The following is a 24,228-nucleotide window of genomic DNA, read 5'->3' as shown; positions in this document are numbered from 1 at the left end:
TACCTGTTTCGGAGGTCTGCCCAGCTGTAAAATTCTTAGTTTCAGGAGAAGTGGTAAAGGCTCAACTCTTTCTTTCAAAGTTTATGCAAGTTTAATTACCACCACATTTTTCATAATAACCTATCTTTATGGTCATATTTGTATTTTTATAGCACCAACATACTATGCTTTTAGAAATCATGTTTGTCCATTGAAATCCATGTGTTGGAGCCATGGACAGGCTTCCTTTGTCTGCAATCTTAGTTTTCAATTTACCAACCACTAGGCATCTGTTGGTTCTGATCTATCTCCTAATTTGCTCTTATCCAACTATGTTGCTGTATACATACAGCCCTGTCTAATTGAATGTGCCATAGTTAATGGACAAGTATACAGATTATATCATTAGAATGAAGGGAAGAAATTAAACAATGTGCCTACTGCATAGATTGCCAGCCATGGAAAATATTTTTTACTGACAGCTTTATAAATATTTAGTGATGAACAACTATTTTTCCTGACGCCATTTATGTTATGATAAAACAGACCACAAAGTAAAATTAGAGAAGCCTAAAGCAGCTTGATAGTTTGCCTGTCCCTCCCTGGCTTATTAGTGACCTCTGTGATCTATAGCCGTTTCCCTGCACTGTCTTAGGTGCCTTTATTTTCTGTATAAATATTATTCCGGTCAGAATAACATAATTATGGTATTTGCTTGGAATGACGACATTTATACGACATAGCGGCCAGACATTGGCAATATTTTTCATGAGGTCTTGGCTGATTTTCTTTGTGACATTTTTATTTTTACCGATTTCTGGCTTAACGGATTGGCAAAATGCTACTTTCACTATTTATATTATTATGTGGAATAAGGAATTATTTTGGTAATGTAAAAATAAATGTACAGTTACATTTGTAGAACTTTGGTCTTGATTTACTGGTTACCCATGTATATATATAAAAGCCTTTTGACTTTCACTATGAGTTTGTATCAAATGGAAATCCCCCCACTTAAATATTTTTCATTTGACTTTTTTCATTTTGATTTCATGCTTGATATATAAAATGTGTTCTCTCTTTAAAAGAACGATAGGCCAAGTAATTTACTGTAATGACTGCTTTTATATTTATAATCCAACATGGTTTGATATTTAAATACCAGTAACTTTCCCTGCTCACCGCATTTGGACCATCCCTTACTGTATCTCCATCACCGGTGTCTCTCTATCCAACCAAGAGTCATGGGAAAGGGAACCAGAGCTAGCGGCTAATAAAGCTTCATGGATTTTTGAGTGCTCCACACAACATTCAGCCTAATTTGGTTGCATATGAAGATGTGGGTGTCTATTTCATTTTCAGAAGTTTAAATAAATGTATTCATGGGCATTAAATCACATCTGATCATCTTACCAGGACATTTTTTTTTACCAGAACACCAGCATGGTCACAGATTGGTGGGTACATTATTGAGAATAAAGGGAAGCTTGTAGAAGATATGTTACCCTCATGAAAAGACTTTCTCCAGCAAGAGGACTGACTGACAGCCACACACATGTGGCACTTTGGATTCTGGAGAATGAATATCCCCCTTGTTTAATATGGGCCCACAAAAGCGAGAAACTTTTATTATTGCCAAATGTATCTTAAAAATGGCGCTACTGTCACAAGCGATGCTCAAAATAAGGAGCGTTGTTTGTTTGTATTATTATTTTTATAGTCGTATTATGGGGTAGAAACATGACTAACCATGCACTATTGGAAAAAGGGGGAATAGACAGAACTGTAAGCCTTGTCCCATCCTTTTCCTTATTGATTTAACTTTCAGAAAAGTTTGTGGGACCCAACTAGCACATAGATTAAAGAACAAGATTCGGGCAAGCTTTTGCTTTTGATTTCTGCTTTACAAAAATTGTTCTTTACTTCCCCTTCACACAGTGTGAATCTGTGAGTTGACTTGACTAGGAAAAAGAATACACACCCTGTTTAACTGGTGTATTTTATTAATATACATTAACCTCCTGGGCGTTACACTGAGGTCTAGATTTCTGTACCAAAAGCGTTACAGGTTTTCATGAAATTTTTTTTTTTTTTTAATTGTAGACCTGTAACTTACAGAAATATGTCCGAATAGGGGTCTAGTAGATATAATGAATATAAAAAATGTTTGAAACACACAATCATGTAAAAAAAAAAAAAAAATGGCTTTTAATAAAATTAAAGGAAAAACACAAAATTCAGCTTAAAATGAATACATAAATAAATGAAAAATACTGAAAATGCGATAATTCGGTATACTGTATAGTAATATATTTTTCTAAAACACCTCCAACGTCACATACCTATAGACAAAACCACATAAATATATTTTCTAATATTTTGTATTGGATTGGATACAGGACTTTGTATTCAATCCAATACAAAATGAGAACAAAATTCAAACTCTCATTATGTATTGGATTGAATACAAATTCATGTATCCTATCCAATACAAAATACATACTTTGTATTTATTTTTAATTATTTTGTATTGGATTGGATACAGGGGTTTGTATTCAATCCAATACAAAATGAATGAATGAGTTTCAATTTGAATTTCCCGCACACGCGCCAGCGTCATCGCGCACGCACACACAAGAAGCCGGCCGGCTTTTTTTTTCCTCCGCCGGCCGGCTTCTTGTTTCAGAGATCACCCGGCGCTGGAACGTGAACAACGCTGGATGATCAGCGGGACCAGGTAAGAAGCCGGCCAGCATCTTGTGGTCCGCCCGCCGGCATCTTGTGTTTCGCCGGCCGGGCCGGCCTTGTACTCCCCCCTCCTTTTTGTTTTGTAAATAACACCCAAATCTTTGCCAGGACACTCTCTGCATGGAGTTTGCAGGTTCTCCCCATGTTTTTGTGGGTTTCTTTGGGGCACTCAGGTTTCATCCCACATTCCATAAACATGGAGTTAGGTTAATTGGCTTCCCCCTGAAATTGACCTTAGACAGTGATAAAACATATGACTGTGGTAGGGACATTACATTGTGAGCTCCTTTAAGGGACACTTAGTGACATGACATGGACTTTGTAAATGATGTGTAATATGTCAGTGCTATATAAATACAATAAATAAAACCTACACAAGCCTACATCTATCCTCTGATATTCTCTAGAGGAGCCCAGCAGATCCGAAGCCACTGTATTATCAGAATGTTTACTAGTTGAAGTCATTGCTTGGTCCTGCCTTTTCTGTCTTTGTGTTTTTTTGTTGTTGTTTATTAATGTAATGGGTTGCCTTTTACCAGAAGAGAACAGAGGAAAGCAGTCAGTGGGGTAGAACCTGGTACCGCCTTTACCTTGGAATCGGTTCCATCAGAACCTTGTACCGGCTTGTTATCCATGTATATGAGTGCACCAAGTTTAGGGTCTTTCATGGCTTTTCACAGAGAATTTATCAAAGCAGTGTTTGATGATGCCCCCCCTTCTTTTTACTTTTATTATTGTTTGAAAAATAATTTTTTATTGAGACAAAACAAAGTTCTTACATCAATGAAAAAGAAAGCAGCATGTAACAGAATACATAAATCTGTGAAAACAGCAAAGTGCATAGGAACAAATATCAAAAACAGCAAACACAGGTATCTCTATTTTCACATATATAACTAATGGGACAAGGGAGGGGGGAGTGGGGGACGTAAGCTTGAAAAAACGTGCCAAGTCCCACTATAATAAACGAAATTCGAGTCTGAATCAGTGTGGGGGTAGTGATTTCAGATCGGCAGTGTGTGAGATGGGTCAGTTGGGAGCAGTGTGACAACCTAGCATATTCGGCAGATGTAGTAAATTGAATCCAGTGAAACCACGTTGTGTAAATATGGCTGTGTTATCGGAGTCCGTGGAAATCATGTCCTCCATGCAGTGCACATCTGCAACCCTCTTTAACCAGTGGTCTAATGTCGGTGGGCTAGTACTCTTCCAGCAAGTTGGGACACATACCTTTGCCACATTGAGTTGACGTCTCAACAATGACCGTTTGTACACCTTCTTTGAGGAATCGGACATGTGAAGTAGAGCCAAGGCTGGTTTGTCTCTAATATCTACATCAGTAGGCTTAAGGATAATGTCAGCAACTGAGGACCAAAAAGATTGTAGGTTAGGGCATTCACAAAAGATGTGAATTAAGGTGCCTTGAGCAGCCTTGCACCTCCAGCAAGTGTCATCCGTACCAGGAAAGAGCTTGGCGAGCTTAGAGGGTGTCCTATACCAGCGAGTGGCCAATTTGTAGTTGGTCTCTTGGTATCTGTTGCATTTAGAGGCCTTAAGGCTAAAATGGAGTAACATCTCTTTTTGTGCATCTGTAAACTTCATATGCAACTCAGTCTCCCATTTGGTCACAAAACAGGTTGTCTCAGGAGCATGTACCTCCAAGAGTGATTGGTATACATAGGAAAGAGTGCCTCTCCAAAGGCAGCAAGGAGCGACAGAAATTATTTGGCTGAGGCAGTGACCTCAATACATAAGATAGCTGTATGTAGCGCCAAGGGGTCAACGGTGGTAATTCCCTGTCCGTTTGTAGGGTGGATAGTGGGGATCCATGCACCATTCCGAATAAAGTGTATAGCACAATAGACTCCCTGTTCATGCCAGAGACATAAAAACGGGTCTGAAAGTCCAGAGGGAATATCAGGATTTCCTAGGACAGGGATGATGCTCTTTTTTACAAGCCGTACAAGTAATCTGTAAAATTCAGGGAAAATATACTTTTTGTTGATTTATTTATCAGCTCTGGCTGCCCACAAAAGCAGACTGTGTATTGAAGATTTTACTTTTTTCCTATTTAGTCTGTTTAGTGCTCAAGACCCATGCTACAAAAGTGTGTGTAGTTATAAGTTCACTGGATCTGTGATACACAAATGCTGCAGTTGTCTCACATCATCTTCTTGAACTAACCTATTTTCTCCAAATATTGTTGTAGTTTCACTAATAGTTGATTCCAATGTAAAACAAATAATTTTATTTCTTCCTTTTTAGATCGATGCATTAAGTAAAAGAAGCAAAGAAGCTGAAGCTGCCTTCTTGAATGTCTATAAACGATTAATTGATGTCCCAGGTGAATATTATTCCATGTTCTGATGTATACCCAATTGCATTGGAACATAAAACTGATCATTAATTGCACATTGATTTGGCTAAAGAAAATATATGTTTGAATCATACATACATACATACATACATACATACATACATACACACATATATACATAACAGGAGCACTTAGTATGGTTCTTAAATTGCAGATCAGTACTTTTCCTTGGAGAGCTGCCTATCTCATCCCACCTTAGCAACCCGTTACATTTCCATGCTGCTTTTCACCATATCTGAGAGTACTTATTAGGATGTAAGAAAACACAATTTTTTTCTTCTCAATAACAGAAACATATCCTGGAGCCCCTTGCCAAGTGTTGCTAAGAAACCTAGGCGATACATATACACTAATAATCATAATATATCATTTTTTTTCCAATAACCCACTCAAATGTTAGTACCAAAAACATTACCATTGTATACATCTGTTGCTCCATAGAAAACTTTTTAAGCAAAACCAAACATCGTGCATTGTGGTAAACAGTTAGTATGATGATTTAATACAGGATGTGGCAAGTTACACAATATAGTACAAATAAATAAAGAACACGTAGCCAATGATAAATAAAAACAAGCAAAAACTAAGATATAGAAGATAACACAAACCATACTGGGGAAGGTAAATAATTCTGCCATGTCTTGCTGGTTAGTAATCGGCAGGACAGGAAGTGAGTTAGTATTTACCCAACAATACCAGCCTGTAAGTGGTTCCAAACTGGAACTTGGGCTTTATTTTAGGTCTTTTCTGACTTTTACCTTTATCTGAAAGTCAAAACAACCACTGTAAGGAATATGTTGGTGACAAAAGGCATAATATTATATATGAGCAATGCTGGAGACTAGTTTATTATAGCTGTAATCTGCTTCCTTTTCCTTTACCTAACCTTGTCAGTCATGGAAGAAATATTAACCAGTGGCTGCTTGAAGGCCTGTGAAAGAACACAGACTTTAAAGTAGCAAATCTATGAAAGAACAGATGTTATCAATGGTGTTCAGGGTTTAAATTGTTACAAGTATGCCACTCAATTGTACATGAATGGATTTAAGACGAGATGTAGAAGAAACAGCTGTAGTTGTGTAGAAAGGTACGTCCACTTTAACAATGTCAATAATAAAAAGTGATTTTTTTTTGGCACAATCTTATTGTTTAAAACGAACAGCATAAGTTTGAATTCTTACCTAATAATTCCAGCATAAAGCAGACATTCTCACATTATCCTTTACCATATATATATATATATATATATATATATATATATATTTTAAACAAGTCTTGTTCAGGTTATTTATTTTTCTTTTCAGCTGATCAATCAATTTAAGTAGCAAGGTATATGTCTGAGAAAATTCAGATCTTGTTGAAATTTTCCTTTTCCTATAGCTGGCTGTGTGTTGTCAGCTTGGGGCGAAGAGGAAGAGAGATAGGTTTTTTAATAGGTAATTCAATTTGTATTGATTATTCACAGGTTAGGACTTCAGGTTAACCAATACAAAATAGTTAAATATATACATATGGGGTAGATTATTATGATTGGTCCAGCCTGATTCAAACGTCTGGGGTATATGACCATTGACTATACATTTAATTCCCTATAACGTCATCATATGAGAAAAACCGTAAAACGCCTCTTTAGCCAGACGTCTTTCGCCTACTGGCTTTCTAAATTTACTTGTAATCTTAACATAACCTGTAAATAATCAATACATTTTAAATTGCCAGTTGAAAAACCCCTTCTATTTTCCTCTTCCTTTTTTTACCTCCTATTTGCTAACTCACACTTTTGTGTAAGTGGGGTTTGATTACAAGGAACCTGTTAATGGAGGGAAGTCTGTACTTTTTTTTCTCTTTCTTTTCATAAGCCTAGGGCAGTCGTTAGGTCTGGGTACTGGGTTGTTGCCCAAAACTGCCATAGAGTCTCATGATGGTGACAAAATTGTTGTTTTAGGATCGTGACGAACTAGTCAGTGATTCAACAGTTATAATTTAGTAATGCAAACACAACTGAAATGCTTTTATCAAGGTTCATCATCCCCTTAGGCAAATTTTGGATTTAGCCAGGAACTACAGTGTTTTCTGAGGTCTGCAATTAAAGGTAGGAACTTTCTCTTCCAAACTTAGGCTTCCGTTTAATTATAGTCATTTAGCAGGTGTGGCAGTTTCAGCTCGTGCTTTTTAGACCAGCTTAATTTGGTTTTACTTCAGTTAAAATATAAACATTCCCCATACTAGAGGTTTAGTTAAATAAAGGTGTCTGCAGTAAACACCTGACTAAACCCCCGGTTATGTTTTCTATATATCTATATATCTGATCTGCAGGATAATATATAAATAACACTTCAGTGCAAGGGCCTTCATTAACAATTTATTTAGTTTATATCAAATAGGCCCTTTGCAAATTTAAAAGTCTGAGGATCTTATAGGCACATCTATGAAATATAGAACTTTTGTAGGATTTGTGTTCCCACTGTAAGGGGGTCCATAGACACTATGTGATAATCTACAATTTTAGTCTTGATAGAAAGACGATATAATATTTTTAGGCATCAGCAGATGTCACTGTGTGAAGTTTAGCTGGAAAACATCCTCTGATTGCTCCACGCATACTCCAGTGCCATAGGTGTCTGCATGCCCCTGTCTGACCGTCCTCATAGGCTACATACAAACAGTTGCTTGTTGTGTCTGTTCAGGGCTAAACTTACAACCAGGCCACCAGGGGTGGCATCTACTGCACCTGAACATGCTTTGGGTATACTACCCTGCTTGACCTGGATATTTGTTAAAGTGCTGATCCCCACCACCTCTCACTGACTAGCTGTGGTTAGTCCTTTTGTATTCTTCCCAGAACTACTATAGAGCTAATATGTACTTTACTATGAAGTGGGGTATCCGGTAGGTGAAGGTTAGTTCTGCCCCTCCTTGCTTAGAACTTAAAAGTACGGTATAACTCCTGGACCACCCATGGATGCACATACATTATTCTGTGTACACTTTATTGATAGGAATACAGTTGAAGATGCAGAGGTGGGCAGGTAGGATAGACACACTGGTCACACTGGATATAAAGCAGTTTGCAATATATAAATCTCAATATAAGCCTTTCATTATAATTAAGATGTTTTTATTGGGAGTTGAAAAAATTGTATTGCTTTTTTACTAGTACATTTTGCATGTAGATTTGTCTGTGACAAATATTTTAGTCCATTGGGGGGGCAAAACACATAAGAAAGATTTTCTTTACCTTCTTTGCTTCTGGGGTCACCACTATTCACAGTATTGAAGTTTGTGTCAGTATATTACTGATTGTGTTTCTGTTGACATTGCTCTAGTTGTGTCAGTGCAGTACTTGTTACACAGAGTTAAGCCCAACTAAACCTAAAATGATACAAAGCAATTCTCACTGACTACATGTCTGACCTTCCTCTATTTATGGTGGCCTTGTCACTTCACCAACTTTGTATCAAAGATTTGCAACATGTACTTTTATTTTTCTCTTGAGATGAACTGGCTACAGGGTTGCTCCCAGCTGACCTCAATTCTACCTTATGGAGCTACAAATTGTTGTTGTTCTATGGCCATTAGGAGCTGCATTGGTTGTTTAGCTACTGATGTCAGTGATTTTGTGCCTAGGTCCTAATGCTTCAATATATCTTTCACTGCTTCTGTTTTTTTCTTTTTAGAAACACTTTGTAGCTGCTACATAAAAAAATAAAAAAAAGTTTGGCTTTAGATGCTTTTCAATTTCCTGTGCACATCTGGCATTTGCATGGCTTTAGCTGGCAATTGTTGGTTCTTTATAGGTTATGGTTGTGAATAATACTATACAAGCTATCTGGTTATTATTCCTAAAGGTGGCATACGTGGCATCACCGCTAACATCTCTCTTTGAGCAGATCTATCTGCTGTGTTAGCGCTCATTTCCCCAGGAGCTGTAATTAGTTTTGTATATATGTATGGCATGAATTATTTGAGTGACCTTCTAACTCACATCCTTACTTTTATTATGTGGCTTCTCCTGAGAAGACCACTTGTCAAACTCCTTCTTTCTCATATGTCTACTCAGTTTGCCACAAGTGTTCTGTTGGGCTGATTTCTGGATGCAGAGCACATGTCACTGACCTCTTTGTGTGCTTTTGTTTGTATTGTAAAATTAGATCAGGTTTCCGTGTTTTGGAACTGTGGAGGTCTCAATTGGGCAGATCAGTTTTCTGCGGTGTTTGAGTTAGCAGAATGGAAAATGCAGCTTGTGTGTGAAATATAATCAATTTGTCCGGCTCTCAGTCCCTGCTTCACCGTTCTGTCCCTTTCTGCCCACTAAATAACTGGGTGGTCTTGACACAGTCGAATACTAGGCAGCTTTTCATCAGTTGCTCATCAGCATGCTAATTGCTGTATGACTAATTAGGCCCTGAATTCCAGTTGATTTTCTATAATGAGACAGCTGGTTTAATTATGTAATCGTATGATTATATTAGCCTAGAGTGCCCTGACGAAAAGTAACGTATGCAGGAATGCAGTGTTGTAGAATAAGGAAAACACACAAGGGGGCATTCATCCTAAAACACGGAGGGGCAGGAAGACTTTGCTGTATTCTTTGTGTGCCTCTGAGTAAGCGGCATTTATTGTGATCCTAAAGAATAAGAGAGTCACGTGCTTACTCTATCACATAAACATTAACACAAGTTTACATGGATGCCTTGCATAGGTAGTCGAAATTCTCTTGTTTTTTAAATTGCATGGACTGTTTATGGGATTACCACCATCCTGAACCCTGTACTAGGTGGAGTGGTACCTGCATTAGGCACAAGTGTGTATAATTGAAAACCTAAAGACCAACTAAACCCTAAATCAAATAAGGCAAATTCCTAAAGAAATCATAAAGAGTAGTGTAAATTAGGAAAATTACTACTGGAATCAAACTTTTCAAACTTTAAAACCCATTGTGTAGCTGTGCTTGGCTGTAGCAATAATTGACCATCCCAATCAATATAAATATATATATATATATATATATATATATATATATATATATATATATATATATATATATATATATAACACACAGACAGTCCCTTGTTAAATATTGGTAATTTGTCTGTTCTCTTTTGTGTCACACTGTCCTCCTAACAATAAAACAAGCTACTGCCGATAACATCCATCATTTTCACAGCTGGATCCACATAGCATGGCTGTGTTTATGTTTAGAAATAGAGACATGGGTTTCAACCGTATCAGTTATCATTATTTTATACACTTACACTTTTGTTATTATATAGGCGTTGGGTTAAAAAAAATTTTTGGAGGAGAAACATAATTTATAACTGCTGTCACTTCTGTGTAAGTTATATGTTCAGTATGTTTGGCCTGTCCGTCTTCAGTATATAAAGGGTCAAATAGTTTACCATCCATGTCACTTACAAGTGATGGGCTGCAGATCTTAAGAGACAAGAGATATTATTGATTGCGTCCTTCCTATTCTTCATCTACCTTCTCGTCAGTGTCTGCTAGGAAAGTGAGCCAGAAATCCCACTCTTCCCACCAGTCAATTAAAGCTGACAGCACAGATGGACTTTATACAGCGAACACTGAGAGGGGAGAGTAGCTGCTTTTACCCTTGACATTGATATGATACAGGATTGCTTTTGTCTTCAGACTGTGGAGCACAGGAACGTGGATATCCTCACATGGTGATAGTCCCACTGTTTGATGCAAGTGTGATTGAAGCTTTCCAGGTCTCATCAATATTTTCAAAGATTCTTCAGCACATTATCAATATAATTGTGGCAGTGTATGCTAATTGATGTCTTTATGACTAGCAACGGATTCTAACTGACAACTTGCACTTAGAGGATTTCACCTACTGATATGAATATTATTGTGCTAAGGAATACTCACACTTTAGGGGTGAATTTGTTTTTTTATATTCAGCGCAGTATATATCTCTGTTGTTAGTATTCATTACCCAGCAGGTGCTTTAGAATCCTGTACAGACATAATGGAGTAGCGCAAATAATGAATACTATTGGCAAAGCGTATTATTATTTTTCTCTTAGACTACCAGTGTCATATTTTACATGGATGTCATGCTGAGCCTTTAAATAGAGAACTTACCTGTGACTGTAGTGTCTTAGTTTTTCTTTTTCATACCAAATGCTTTTGTGGGACCGGTCCCCCGCAGCCTCTTCAGTGCTGTACTGTTGGTTGCAGGTACTCGGCCATCATCACGTACAATGCAGGACCAGCAGTTCTGGAGACCATCCACAATCCAGAGGGAAGAGATCAAATACAGTTTTTCAGGGAATTTTTTTTTTTTCTACATCTGTAACCCTGGTTCATTTTTTTTAAATTAAATTTCTCTGAGTTATAATTTAAAATGTGTTTTATACTAAACTTAATAAACATTTTAAACACATGCTTTGCCAATTTATGACAAGGTTAAAAGGGTTATTTTAATTTCCTCTTCCCTAAAATATAGTTATCTTCTCTTTGATCACCTGATGGTCAACTCAGGGCAGGTGCTTAAGATATTGGACCCCTTCGTTTATGGAGGAACATGTGACAACCCTGGGCCAGTCAAGCACTGGCACATAAGAAGCCAATAATCTTACTTTTTTATTTTTAATAAACAGGATTTATATAGTGCTAAAATAATACGCAGCACTGTACAATAAATAGACGTTGCAAATGACAGACAGATGCAGACAGTTACACAGGAAGAGAAGACCCTGCCCCGAAGAGCTTACAATCTAGGAGAAGGGGGTATATGGAATGGTGGAAAGTAGTGAGGGTTTTAAGAGACAAAAGAAGTAAGGGTAGGCAAGTTTGAAAAGATGGGTTTTAAGGGCTCTTTTAAATGAGCAGAAAGTAGGAGCAAGCCGAATAGGACCAGGATTACCATTCCAGAGAGTTGGGGCAGCTCTAGAAAAGTCTTGGAGCTGTGCGTGTGATCAGGTTATGAGTGAGGAAGTCAGTAGTATTTTCTTTTCATTAGCCATAAGTAACTTTCTCAAGAAGTTGCTCCTAATAGTTTAACCAGGGTATTTTGAAAGGGAAAAGAAACTCAAATATATGTGTAATAGTTACCCTATTGCTTTACAGTATAAACTATAGCTTATTTTTATGTATTTTATATTCTCATAAATGCAAGTGTAAGTACTTTTTGTGTTTTTTTGCATTCTTTTTTATAGTTCTTGTAGCCTCTTTTTTCTTTTCGTTTGGGGCATCTTTTGCTGCTCTGCTTTCTAATTTTAAAGCCTGCTGTCATTACTTAATAATCAGAGAAGTGACTGGGCTTTTCCTGAACTCTTAACTAGCGTTCAGAAGACTCGACTGTCTGTCTCCATCCTTTTTAATATGAATTACTGCTTATTTTAGAGAGCTGGGATGAGTCCAACTTATATGCGGATCACAATACGTCTTTGTTTAACCTATTGGGTGCAGGACTATGGCAGACTACATGCTCTTCCTTAATTAAGGAGTGAAATCAAATGAAATCCGGGACCATTCTATCAGCCAACAGACTCCTCTCGGTTAGCTGAGAAAAAGCATGTGTCCATGTCTAATGTGTTAACAGATATACACTATGTTCTTACAGGCTGAGGGTGGTCTGCAAAATGAATGACTGCAATGTTTTTTGAAGTTAAATGAACTAGCTAATGTACACTGTTGTTGATCTGTTCAGTTTGATGTTTAGCATTCCACTGTAAGAGACTAAACCTTTCCTGCCTTTTTGCCATTAAATCTGGCGCCCTCATCGGACATGTATTCAATAATTTCTCCTAAGCCCTGTGTTCTTCGGCTCTCTCCCTGTCATGTGTTAGCCAAAGTATTGTTCAGGCAGCTGGCCTGTTTATCTCCGTATTGGAAATCGATGGTCTAGTGGTCAGCACAGTTGCGGGTAATCCAATAAGTATGCACTAAGAGGCAGACAGACTAATGGGTGTCATGCTCATTCACTGTAATTACATAACCACGTCTGGTAAAGACATACCCTATTTATAACTAAAGTTTCATTCTCTGATGAATTGCACTGAATAAGGGAAGCAGGCTTTCTCAGGATAGGATACAAAGAACTCAAGAAGATGCAAACTTAGGACACCACAACTTTGTGCATTGCAGATTAAAACTAGCAAATAAAGTCAAACTAGGACCAAGTCAACTTTGTGCATGATTACTGCACCCCCAGAAGATGTGTTTGCTGCTTCTGTGATTGGCTCCCAGCTTTTATTGAAACTAATTTATGAATAGCAAGTTAAAATTGGTACTGTTACCCATAGCTACCAGTCAGAATTCTTGTTTTTAATGGCAGCTCCACATTTACTGCAGATGGTAAAGAGTGAAAAAGGCAAAAGGCTGAATAGATGTTTATTTTTATCCAAGTCATGGACATGTTACTCCAATTGTATTTGGCTTTAACGTGACACACATACTGTATAGAGCTGAATTACATTACATTATGGTAGTTAGCACTTACTTTGCTTTTAGGGTGTGTATCATGTACCACAGCAGATTTTTGAGATACCCCTGAACAGCGTTCAAATTTATTATGCTAAAATGTGTCTTCCCATTTCAGGTAATCCTGCAGATGTGCTAAATCAGGGGTCGGCAAACTCTGGCCCCGGACTAGTGTGCTCCCGGGCTTGTCAGTGTAGCACCCAGCCTTTTTTTTTTTTTTTTTTGTAAGGAGGGAACTGGATTACATGGACTCATTCCAACCTATAGATGATAATTTCACATCAGATACAATGCCCCGATTTACCATTATGTATACTAGACTTGTGCCTATAAATAAAGAGGTGGCTCTTCCCTGTATAAAATTTTGGTTACGCTTTTTCTACCCATTATTGATGAGTTGTCATCGCATAAGTTCATTTGTACATTTGCACAATAATTTAGGACCGGTTAGGAACAGAAAACAGTAAATGTTTGCATTACAAAGGTGATCCTAGGAAAGGTTGATTACTTAAGGCGCCAAACGTTGTGTGCCTACGGGCTCCAGTGATCTGTATCCAAATGATGTATCTGCATAACTGCAGCTAATGTTTATCTTTCTTTTTGTTTTACAGATCCAGTACCTGCCTTGGATCTGGGACAGCAATTGCAACTAAAGGTTCAACGGATGCATGATATTGAAACAGAAAACCAGAAGCTTCGAGAGACATTAGAAGAATACAACAAGGAATTTGCTGAAGTAAAAAATCAAGGTGAGGTATATAGCATATATTGGTGCCGATAGACATTCAATTAATGAAAATAGTATTTGTATATCAGGTCTCCTGTATGAATCTTGTCACTAAGAATGCTTTCTCTTTAGGTTTCCAACATTATTGAGGAATTGCGTAGGCAGTAGTTAGTTTTATTTTAATATTATCCCATTATTTCTTTATTCTTGCCTGGCATTTTCTTTTTTCCTCCTCTCTGTTACTTTTTATTGTTTTGTTTTAGATATTTTGCAGGCAGTGTGTTTTCACATAAAATATTCCATAAAGGTATCTAATAATTACATTGTCTCCATCTCCTGGTGTTATTACTAGTATGCAGCAGATTTCTGTTTCAGCAAAAGCTTTGCCCTGTCTACTTATTAGATCAGTGTTAAAGTCTGTCTTACAGAGGCCATATTATTTAATCCTATACTAGCTGCTTAACAGGTGAGCTGAGGTCAGATATAAACCTTCTGCACACAGAATGTAAATTCTCAGGGTTAAGCTGTATAGGCTGCAGGCGGATAAACAAGTGACTTCTTAAGGCACTTTGACTATATAGTCATTATATTATTATAAAGCCCCAGATACAAATGGACCATTAGGTAAATTCATGGCACAGGAGCAGTGTATACTGCAGGCAAGGCATGCCTTTAGCAAGAACATTTACAGCTGCAAAGGAATTCATGTCAGTGCAAAACCAAACTATAAGGTGCTCAAATGGCTGGTGTCATATCTGGTCACTTGTGTAGGACTAAAAAAACGGGAGAAGACAAAAGAAGCAATAAAACCCTCATGGAGGTTCTAACCCTCCTCCATTCTGCTGAAAACATTTAGCTTATTAGGATTTAAAGCTCTAAATCATACTGAGATGGGACCTATGTTTGTATTATATCTTTACCAGTGACACATGAAATAAATAAATAAAAAAAAGGCTTGGCACTGGTCCAGATTAAATCAGTCAGATAGTTGCAGAGAGACTAGTTCCTCTCTCTTTATGAAGTTTGTCCTATTTATTTTAATAACTTCCTTTTATGAGTTTTACTGTTTAGGACTTTTTTTTTTTTAATTCACTTTCAAGTTTACTTTCTTGATTTCCAGATAATGCATTGCCACTTATGTGTATAAAATACCGCCTAGGGTTTAACTCCAGATAAAATGACATTTTATTGCAGTTATATTTAAAGGCAAATATAGTGTGATTAATAGGCTCCATTTTTTAAATAGCCCTTGTAGCAGAGGTAAAATCTGATAAATTCAGTGGTTTAAGCAATCTCATCGGTGATGTTTATCATAGGCAAAGCTCACAGCGATTAGGTAATTGTTGATTAGAATCTTGCGAAGTCACTGTCAGTTTTAGGACAAACATTAATGATGTCTTTTATTAGTAACCCAGAATTCTACTGCCAGTCTTATGCTACAGACGTGCAATAATTGTGAGAAATCGTCAAAGATCCCTTACAATGACAAAAGATTACACAATGCGTGAATGAGCGCTGTACATACACTGCCATTCTGCTCGATGAAAAGGGAAGGAGGGAGAACAATGGAGCTTCTCTCTTTCCCTTTCACTGGCCTTATCTTTAAAATGACTGTAAAGCTGCATACACACCTGCAATTTTTCTCGTTGGAAAGGATTTTTCACGATCCTTTCCAACGAGAAAAGACTCCACGATGCATGAACGATGCTGTACATACAGCACCGTTCATGCTCTATGGAGAGGGGAGGGGGAGAGCGACGGAGCGGCACCCTGCTGCGCGCTCTCCCCTTCCCTTTCATTAGGATCGGTCGTCGTCCATCGTCCATGGATCCGCCAGGACGGTCGTCGGACGATGGACGACGACCGACTGTACACACGGCAGATTTTCGCCCGATAATTGGCCGATACCGATTATCGGGCGAGAAAAATTTGCCGTGTGTACGCAGCTTTATTATACAAAACATGTCACAGAAAAGGGGGCAAATCCATACCTTACTTTGCCTGCAGCTTGCCTTTATGAATGCAGCTCCAGTCTGGAGAAATGGTCCCCTTTTATTATACAACTTGCCCATCAGCTGGTTGTGGGGACCCAGTAGAGTAACAATCCAACAAGTTTGGCAATTTTAAAGTTAGAACCTTCTGAAAATGCAACCTGTTATCCTTTTATGCAAGTAAAGGTCTGAGATAAGGAAAGAAATACAGTGAAAAAAAAGATAAATGTGGCATGATAGACCCTTGGAGTGAATGTAGTAAAATCTGGTACAAGAAGAGAAAACCTAAGCATTTATATGTATTACTCAATATATTTTAGTCTGAGTTTTCTGTAGCCAACCCTTATGCAGCCTTCAGTTGAAGTGTACTTTGTAAGCCCTTGTGACCATCGTTGTCTCTAATGTAACCTCAATCACGAGGCAGAAAAGAATTTGATTGATGCTTCTAGGATATTTCTTACCACCTTTTTTTATTATATAGATTTTATGTGTATTAAAGAGAGCAAAACTATAGCAGAGTAAGTTTGGGATTAGCTTTCCTATTCTCCTGACAATGTTTTTGGGGTGCAATTGGATAAATATTGCTGAGTAAGTTTGCAATGTGCCTTCCTGCATTTCCATGTTTTAATATTAATTATTACTAATATTATTAAACAGGATTTATATAGTGCCAACATATTACATTAAATGTACATTAAATAGAGGTTGCAAGTGACAGACAAATACAGACAGTGACACAGGAGGAGAAAAGGGCCCTGCCCTGAAGAGCTTACAATCTAGTAGGTGGGAAAGTATCACACAATAGGAGGGGAAAGTTGGAGTGGTGGGAAGTAGTGATGGTTTAGGAGACAAATGAAGATGAGTAGACAAGTTTGAAAAGATGGGTTTTGAAGGCCCTTTTAAGTGAGCAGAAAGTAGAAGCAAGCTAAATGGGACAAAGGAGACCATTCCAGAGTCGGGGCAGCTCTAAAAAAGTCTTGGAGCCGTGCGTGTGATGAGGTTATGAGTGAGGAAGTCATTAGTAGGTCATTGGAGGAGCGAAGAGAGCGGCTAGGGTGTATTTTTCTATCAGGTCATAGAGGTAAGTGAGACAAGAACTGTGGAGGGATTTGAAGGCAAAGCACAGGAGCCTAAATTTGATTCTAAGGTGAAATGGAAGCCAATGAAGGGAATTACAAGTAGATGCAGGGGAAGAGGAGCGGGGGGAAGGATGGATGAGTCTGGCTGCAGCATTCATAATACATTATAGAGGAGAGAGTCGGGTTAGTGGAATACCAGAGACGAGGAGGTTACAGTAGTCAGTTTTTCAGTTTTGATCGAAGTATAAAAATTAGACTAGGTTTAAATCTGCCTTGGGATCAAGTGGTCCTACACAGCTCCCAGCAGCTGATACTTACCCTAATCTCAAAGATTACAGCCACTGATTGTTTAAATGTTCCTAACACAGATCTGTTCATGGGTTGATACATCAAACAAGCTGTCTTCCAGTGCCAGTCCAGGTTCAAAAGTTCAGCATGTTAGTGACCTGATACAGAGCAGAAGGGACAAGTGAAGGAAAAGTGAGAGTCTACCAGGGTCACAGGGCTTCTGATTTCCTAAAGTGCTGGTAGGGTTCTATAGCATTCTGCTCTATGAATCAACATCAAAGTTTTCCTTCCAAAAGTTTTTTTTTTCCTTTTAGAATAATTATTTTTTTAGTACACAGTTAAGGAGGATCAGCATGATTTTATGTAAGCACTTATTTCTAGTCTAGTCATTTCATGAAATCCTTGCCATTTCTGTACCCTTTATAAACGTCCTTCCTTAGTGGGTGATGTTTTCAGAAGCTTTGGTGTTTCCAAGGAAAAGTTGGTTACGTTGATCAGTGTGGGAGGACAGGCCGTACGCCTCAGCTTGAAGTGATTATTCTGTACACGTCTTTGCGACCAGGACCAGCTCAGGCCACCTTGGAGCCAAGGACCTTAACTAATTAAAATACTGTGGAAAAACAGACTAATTGGAGTGCTACTCAAAAACAATTTAGATGGCTTACGTGTTTCTCTTTAGGCTGAATATTCTTGGCCTCAAAGCAAGTACGGAACTTGATTACAGTTAACCTGTCACAGGCATACTACTAAGAAATGTGCCTGCTTTGGTTGCAGTCTGTTTTCTATTACAGGCTAAATGAGAACAGTGTATTATGCTAATGCAAACATCTCTTCGAGTCAATTAGAACATACAGTACCAGGTGAACACATGGCAGTTTTTTTCTCTCATTACAGGAAGTCCGCTTTATGCAACCATTAAAACTGCCATCTGTAATAACTGGTAGTATAGCATAAAGGATATGCTTACCGTGGCGGTGTGCTGCATAATGGCAGGCACTAAACATTTAAATTTGATTGGCTGATATGAAGCAGACTGCTAAAACTATTCTTCCCCCAGATATTTTGATAAAACAGGCATTGGTAAGCCAAAGTTGTGAAGCCAAAACGGTTTATATTGTAATTATTCTCTGTGTCCCCAGAAATTTCACTCTGTTAATACTGTAGTCCGTCCATTCTCAACCTTTTTACACCGTTAGTTTGGGTCTTGGGGAACTCTTGATGAAACCAATTCATTAAGGACTATTGAAAAAAAAATGGCCTTTACATTGGTGGTCATGGGATGAGTGGCCCCCCTTACAATGGTGATCAGAATGCCACCCCTACAGACAACCTAAAATAATCATTGGTGTCCTGCAGCTGACCTAACTGGTGTTGCTCCTGCCAAGCATATCAAATGGGAGGTTAATCAACCAAACCTCAAGAAACCCCTGGCAAGCTTGAGAATAACCCTAGGATTCTACAAAACACTGGTTATGAATGGCTGCTGTGGACCATTGTCACAAGGACTAAAAGTTAGGGAAAATCCAAAATGTTAAGTTGTCATCAGAACAGGAATAGAGGAGAAAATCTTTCAGTGGAGGCACCAATTCCTATTTAATTCCTTTAAGTTAAAGACAGTTGAAAAATTAAAATAAATGTCTTTTGTGTGGAAAAGTGCAGTGGTGAGGCAATGCATATTGTATAGAGATAGATAAGTAATGATTACTATATATAACATACCAGCATATACTTTTATTATTTTCCTCTTTCTTGAGATGGATTTGATTTTCGTTTTCCTTTTTTTTTTCTTTTTTTTTTCTCTGTCCTTATTTTACCTCTGCAGAGCAATCTGTCGAGCTCCTGCATATACTATATTAATAAAGGTACATATGCAGATAAATAACATTCTTCTATCCATATGCTGTGCTGAACCCCTGACTTTCAATAAAATGTTTCTCTTTGAATTTGAAAGTTATGATTAATAATAAAATTAAGTTTGCAAATGATTCTTAAACATTACATTTAGACTAAAAAGAAACTTGTCATTAAAGGAACATAAAGGTTGTCATTGCTGACATTTGCAGTGGTTGTTGCTTAGCTGTCTTTTTTTTGTTTTTTGACACTGTTTAATGTCCATGGCCTTGTGCATTGTTTTCAATGGGTCAGCAGCTGACAGACTAGCATTATGAGAAGGAGCAATACAGCACAACCATTGTATGGCACTGCAAAGCAGGAAGCAGCGCCTGCATATGTATAAAGCAAATATGACTACCTCAAACATATATACCATCACAATCTATATATAGAATTTATGATTTTAAAATAGTATCACATTGACAGGCTTATTCCATCCAATATTTTATGTATTTAAGAAATACATTTAAGGACTAATTTAGGAAAAAGGATCAGTGTTAGGGCTAACCTAAGGGCCAGGGTAATATTTTGGAGACACTTTCTTACACTAGTTTTTGGTGCTGACCCTACACATCCAGAACAAACAAACATTGATTTCATTGCCAATGCACTACCAAATATTGTGTTTGAAGTAGTATGTTTTGGTTCTACAACCATAAATTAAAATGTACAGTGCTGCGTAATATGTTGGCGCTAAATAAATCCTGTTTAATAATAATAATAATAATAATAATAATAAAACAAATTTGACAATTGTTACATACATAAGGGAGGGAGACAGATAATTGTTAAAACCCTATACTTACCTTATAATGGTAGTCCAATAGTAGTCCAACATTTTACCTTATAATGGTAGTCCAATAGTAGGTAAAATGTTGTTGAGTGTTTACCTGGCCGCCCCACCCTGCACTTTTCAGTAACCACCCGGCTGTTTTTGGGTGGTTTCCAAAAAGTTGGGCCACAATACAGGAGCTGCCACCCGCCTAAAATTTCTTACCACCCGCAGTGTTCTCCCCAGCCCTTTTTAGCCGGGCACACCACCCAGCACTTTTCAGTAACCACCTGGCTGTTTTTGGGCGGATACTGATGAGTTGGGTCACAATACAGGGGCTGCTACCTGCCTACAGTTTCTTTGCCTTTGTGTAGCAGCTTCCTGTGATTTAGACCAGTCACTGCTGCTCTCACACATTGTGCACAGAAACTGATCTTTCTCCACTCCTCTGTAGTTTTCTCCAGGTAGCCCAAAGTGGTTGTCACTACCACATCCCACAGCTCTGCTCTTTACACAAACTAATTTTCCTAGGATAATAACTTGGATTTTAAAGCCATTTGGAAATGGCAAAGCTGACTTATATCCTTTGTAGTTGCTGAGAAAAAAATTTAAATTAACGTTTTTGTGCAAGGGTTCCACTAGTCAATAGTTCAGTCTTTTACATAAATGTAGAGATATTATTTATACTCTGGCTCGTTTGTATAAAATGAATTGATTTTTCCAACCCCGGCGGATAACTTATCAGATGGGAGTGTCATTGTCCCCCATACACAGGCTAATTGTCTAAAAAGGCCTAATTTGTCTGGCAATCAGCTTGTGAATTGATAGCTTTGGTTTATCCATTCTTTGTGTAAGTGTATTGCTGGAAATGCAATAATACTAGCGGGAATCTTGTCGGGTTGCCGCTAAGCTAATATTCCATGTTTCATCTTGTGTGGTTCTTTAATTGTACATGTCCAAAGGCTTTACAGTGAGTTTAATTGATTTACATCACAATGCCACACCAGAAATATGCAAATGTCTGGTGCAGAAGCAGAGAAGCATGCGGAGCATTCATCATACAAGTGGAGGCTACGGGAAATTAATGTCCTAATGTGCGCAGAAAGATGAATAAACGGTTCCACATGTTAATTCATGCTTTAACCCACACTGAGACTTTATTAATCCCAGCTCAACAGAGAGATAATTTGAAACTGTTCAATAAGGTGATATTATGTTTTAGCATTGATTTTTTTCTTTTCAGGCATGTTGCAGAAACCCTGGCTCTGTTTCCCAGCAAAATCCATTGATCCTTCTCAACTGAAACGTTTAAAGTTCAATTTAACATTTAGGGAGTAAAAGGTCTCCAAAGGGACTCATATCTATTGATTTTGTGTCAGGGTTGAAGAGATGGAGTTTAAAACACACTGATCCTACAGGGTAAAGAAAGCCTTGTATTATATAACCACACAGAGCTATGTAAACACATTTTCTCCCAATTGTTTTTCTACAGAGGTTACAATAAAAGCACTTAGAGAGAAAATCCGGGAATATGAACAGACCCTGAAGAACCAGGCGGAAAATCTGGCTCTAGAGAAAGAACAAAAGTTACAAAATGACTTTGCTGAGAAGGAGAGGTGAGTGCTAGCTTTAGTCTTCTGCATGGATCTGTAAGTACACAATTTCAGAGCTTGTGTGTATAGATGTACTCATATTCATATTTATGGAGTTCAAACACACACTTGATTTCATATTCATTTTATCCTAATATTGGAAGATCAAAAACGCAGAACAAAAAAATACTTTTATGAAATGCGGATTTGAATACAAAGTAAAAAAATGGTGTCACTGAAAATGTGTGTCGAGGACCCACTGGATCCTCAGTTCAAAGAGGACCTGTCACAACATACAAGAATCCAAATTTACAGACTTTTTTTATTTATCGTATCCTTATGACTTGTTTCAAACAGGTATTGTGCACAATAGGCTTGTATAAGAATCTGCAACTCCTTTGAAACAAACAAAAGCCTGAGGACCTAAGGCAGCTAATCAGGCAGCAGTTTTTTTCACATGAGTGAGCACAGACAATTATATTAAGTTTAGGATGAATATCCATTCGTGAACGATTCACTTTAAAAAGAACAAACTGAGGCAGCAAGTGCTCCCTGGATGCACATTTATTATTTGATAGGGTAGTAGGGCGTAGTTTCAGGGGTTTGGCATTCATAAAGTAAGAGAACTCAAGTTGTTTGGAACCAGGATCACAGAGAGGCCCAGAACAAAGGCAATACCAGCCCTCTCATGGTACCTGCCTTTAACAGTGGCCCTACTTGGACTCATGACTCTCTGGAATGGTCTTCCTCATCCTATTCGGCTTGCTTCTACTTTCTGCTCATTTTAAAGAGCACTCAAAAAGCATCTTTTCAACTTTGCCCACCAGTCTTATTCTGTCTTTTGAAACCATCACTACTTCCCACCACTACATATCTCCCCTCCTAAAAGACTGACTTATTGTATCAGAGGAGGGGGAATAAATACTGTGGGGACACTGTAACAAAAGTGGAACTAACTCTTGGAAATTAGGGTGTATGACTAGTGAGCTCAAATAATTGTTACTGTATAGTTTTAGTTTTGTTGTGACTTTAAAAGCTTGTTCTTTAACAAAATTCTTAAAGTATTACTAAAAGAAAAGATACTTCCCTTTGAGACACATTTTCTCACCTGTTCACGTGGAAGATGGGGACATCACTCAGCATTCCCTTGGGATCCTAGGAAAATAGAGTAACCTAATCCTCATGAGAATTTACTACTGAACGTTGCTGGCGTGCATGCACATGGGATTTGGAGATCCTCACCTTTTCTGAGGTTTCTATATAATGTTTAGCTGCTTCAAACTACAAGATCTGCTTTCTATAAAAATATTTCTAGGTTTGCTTGAGATATTAGCAGACCAGGCTTTGACCAAGAGGGTGGGCTGGGGGAAAAAATATTGGTTGGAGCAGCTTTTTTATTACTAATATTTACTTCCATAGTTATGCACATACATGCACTCACACATAAATATTTTACAACACTATATTTTCAACTGTAATAATTTGTTATGGGGAATATAGTAAATTAATACATTAAATCATTTTAGATGATAATTTTTCCCATATCTGTGGAAAGTTCTTGTTTAAATGTCCACATATTACTTTTTATATTGATGTACTGTGCAGGTAAGGGATGCAGCATTCACAAGGGAAAGCATGCTAGATACTGGAAATCTTGACAAAATTTCTATCACATGCAAAGTCAAATGAAGGCATGAAACATTTTGACTATATTTATCTGTGCTGTCATTATATAAGAGGAAGTTCCCTGCACCTGTACAGTGCATATACTCAATTTAAAATACCAATTCCCCCGGTGATCTGCATTACGCTGTAATATGTATCTGGACTGTTGGCTATAATGTTTTTCATAATTCACGTGGCTTTGGAGCCATTTATCACAATTGGGAACTGAGGCCATATACGTTAGATGCTACAACTGTCGTATTTACAGCTCTGTAGTATGGTCTGCCTATACCTGGCATTGGCAAGTCATTCGGAAACCTACTTGAAGTAAAGTTAGATTTTTTTTTTGTAAATGACAGATCTGTGGTTTTGTTGCAGTGGAAAAACTGCAACAAAACCTAATGCTCTCTTGCAAGTTAATTCCTAAATCCTCCCGAACATTTTATATTTTGGAAGGGGGGGAACAGGACAGATAAGGTGCCCTGTAATATTTAGGAATCATCATTATTATGTAATTAGAAATGAAAAGCAATGAGTGTGCTAAAAACCGTGGAAATGTAAACCTGGGCTTGTACTTGCACAGCACTTTTATTTTTAAAACAGCCATTACTTTTTAAGCACTCAGTAAGTTTGGTTCCATTAGGCATTAGCAAACAATAGATGGAC

The 24,228-nt window shown here is 37.8% G+C and overlaps 1 protein-coding gene across 2 annotated transcripts in view; it reads left to right on the top strand.

Moving 5' to 3' along the window:
* Positions 1 to 24,228, top strand: part of CUX1 (cut like homeobox 1) — a 213,536-nt gene that overhangs the window by 99,380 nt on the left and 89,928 nt on the right. For both annotated transcript variants that reach the window (XM_072429632.1, XM_072429638.1), the window contains exons 4-6: positions 4,993 to 5,071; positions 14,167 to 14,304; positions 21,798 to 21,921. In XM_072429632.1, the coding sequence (XP_072285733.1) occupies positions 4,993 to 5,071; positions 14,167 to 14,304; positions 21,798 to 21,921 (341 nt within the window). The remainder of the gene's footprint in view (positions 1 to 4,992; positions 5,072 to 14,166; positions 14,305 to 21,797; positions 21,922 to 24,228) is intronic.

Source organism: Pyxicephalus adspersus, chromosome 1 (assembly GCF_032062135.1).
Source record: "Pyxicephalus adspersus chromosome 1, UCB_Pads_2.0, whole genome shotgun sequence".
NCBI lineage: Eukaryota > Metazoa > Chordata > Amphibia > Anura > Pyxicephalidae > Pyxicephalus > Pyxicephalus adspersus.
This window is presented reverse-complemented; position numbering and strand designations above follow the sequence as displayed.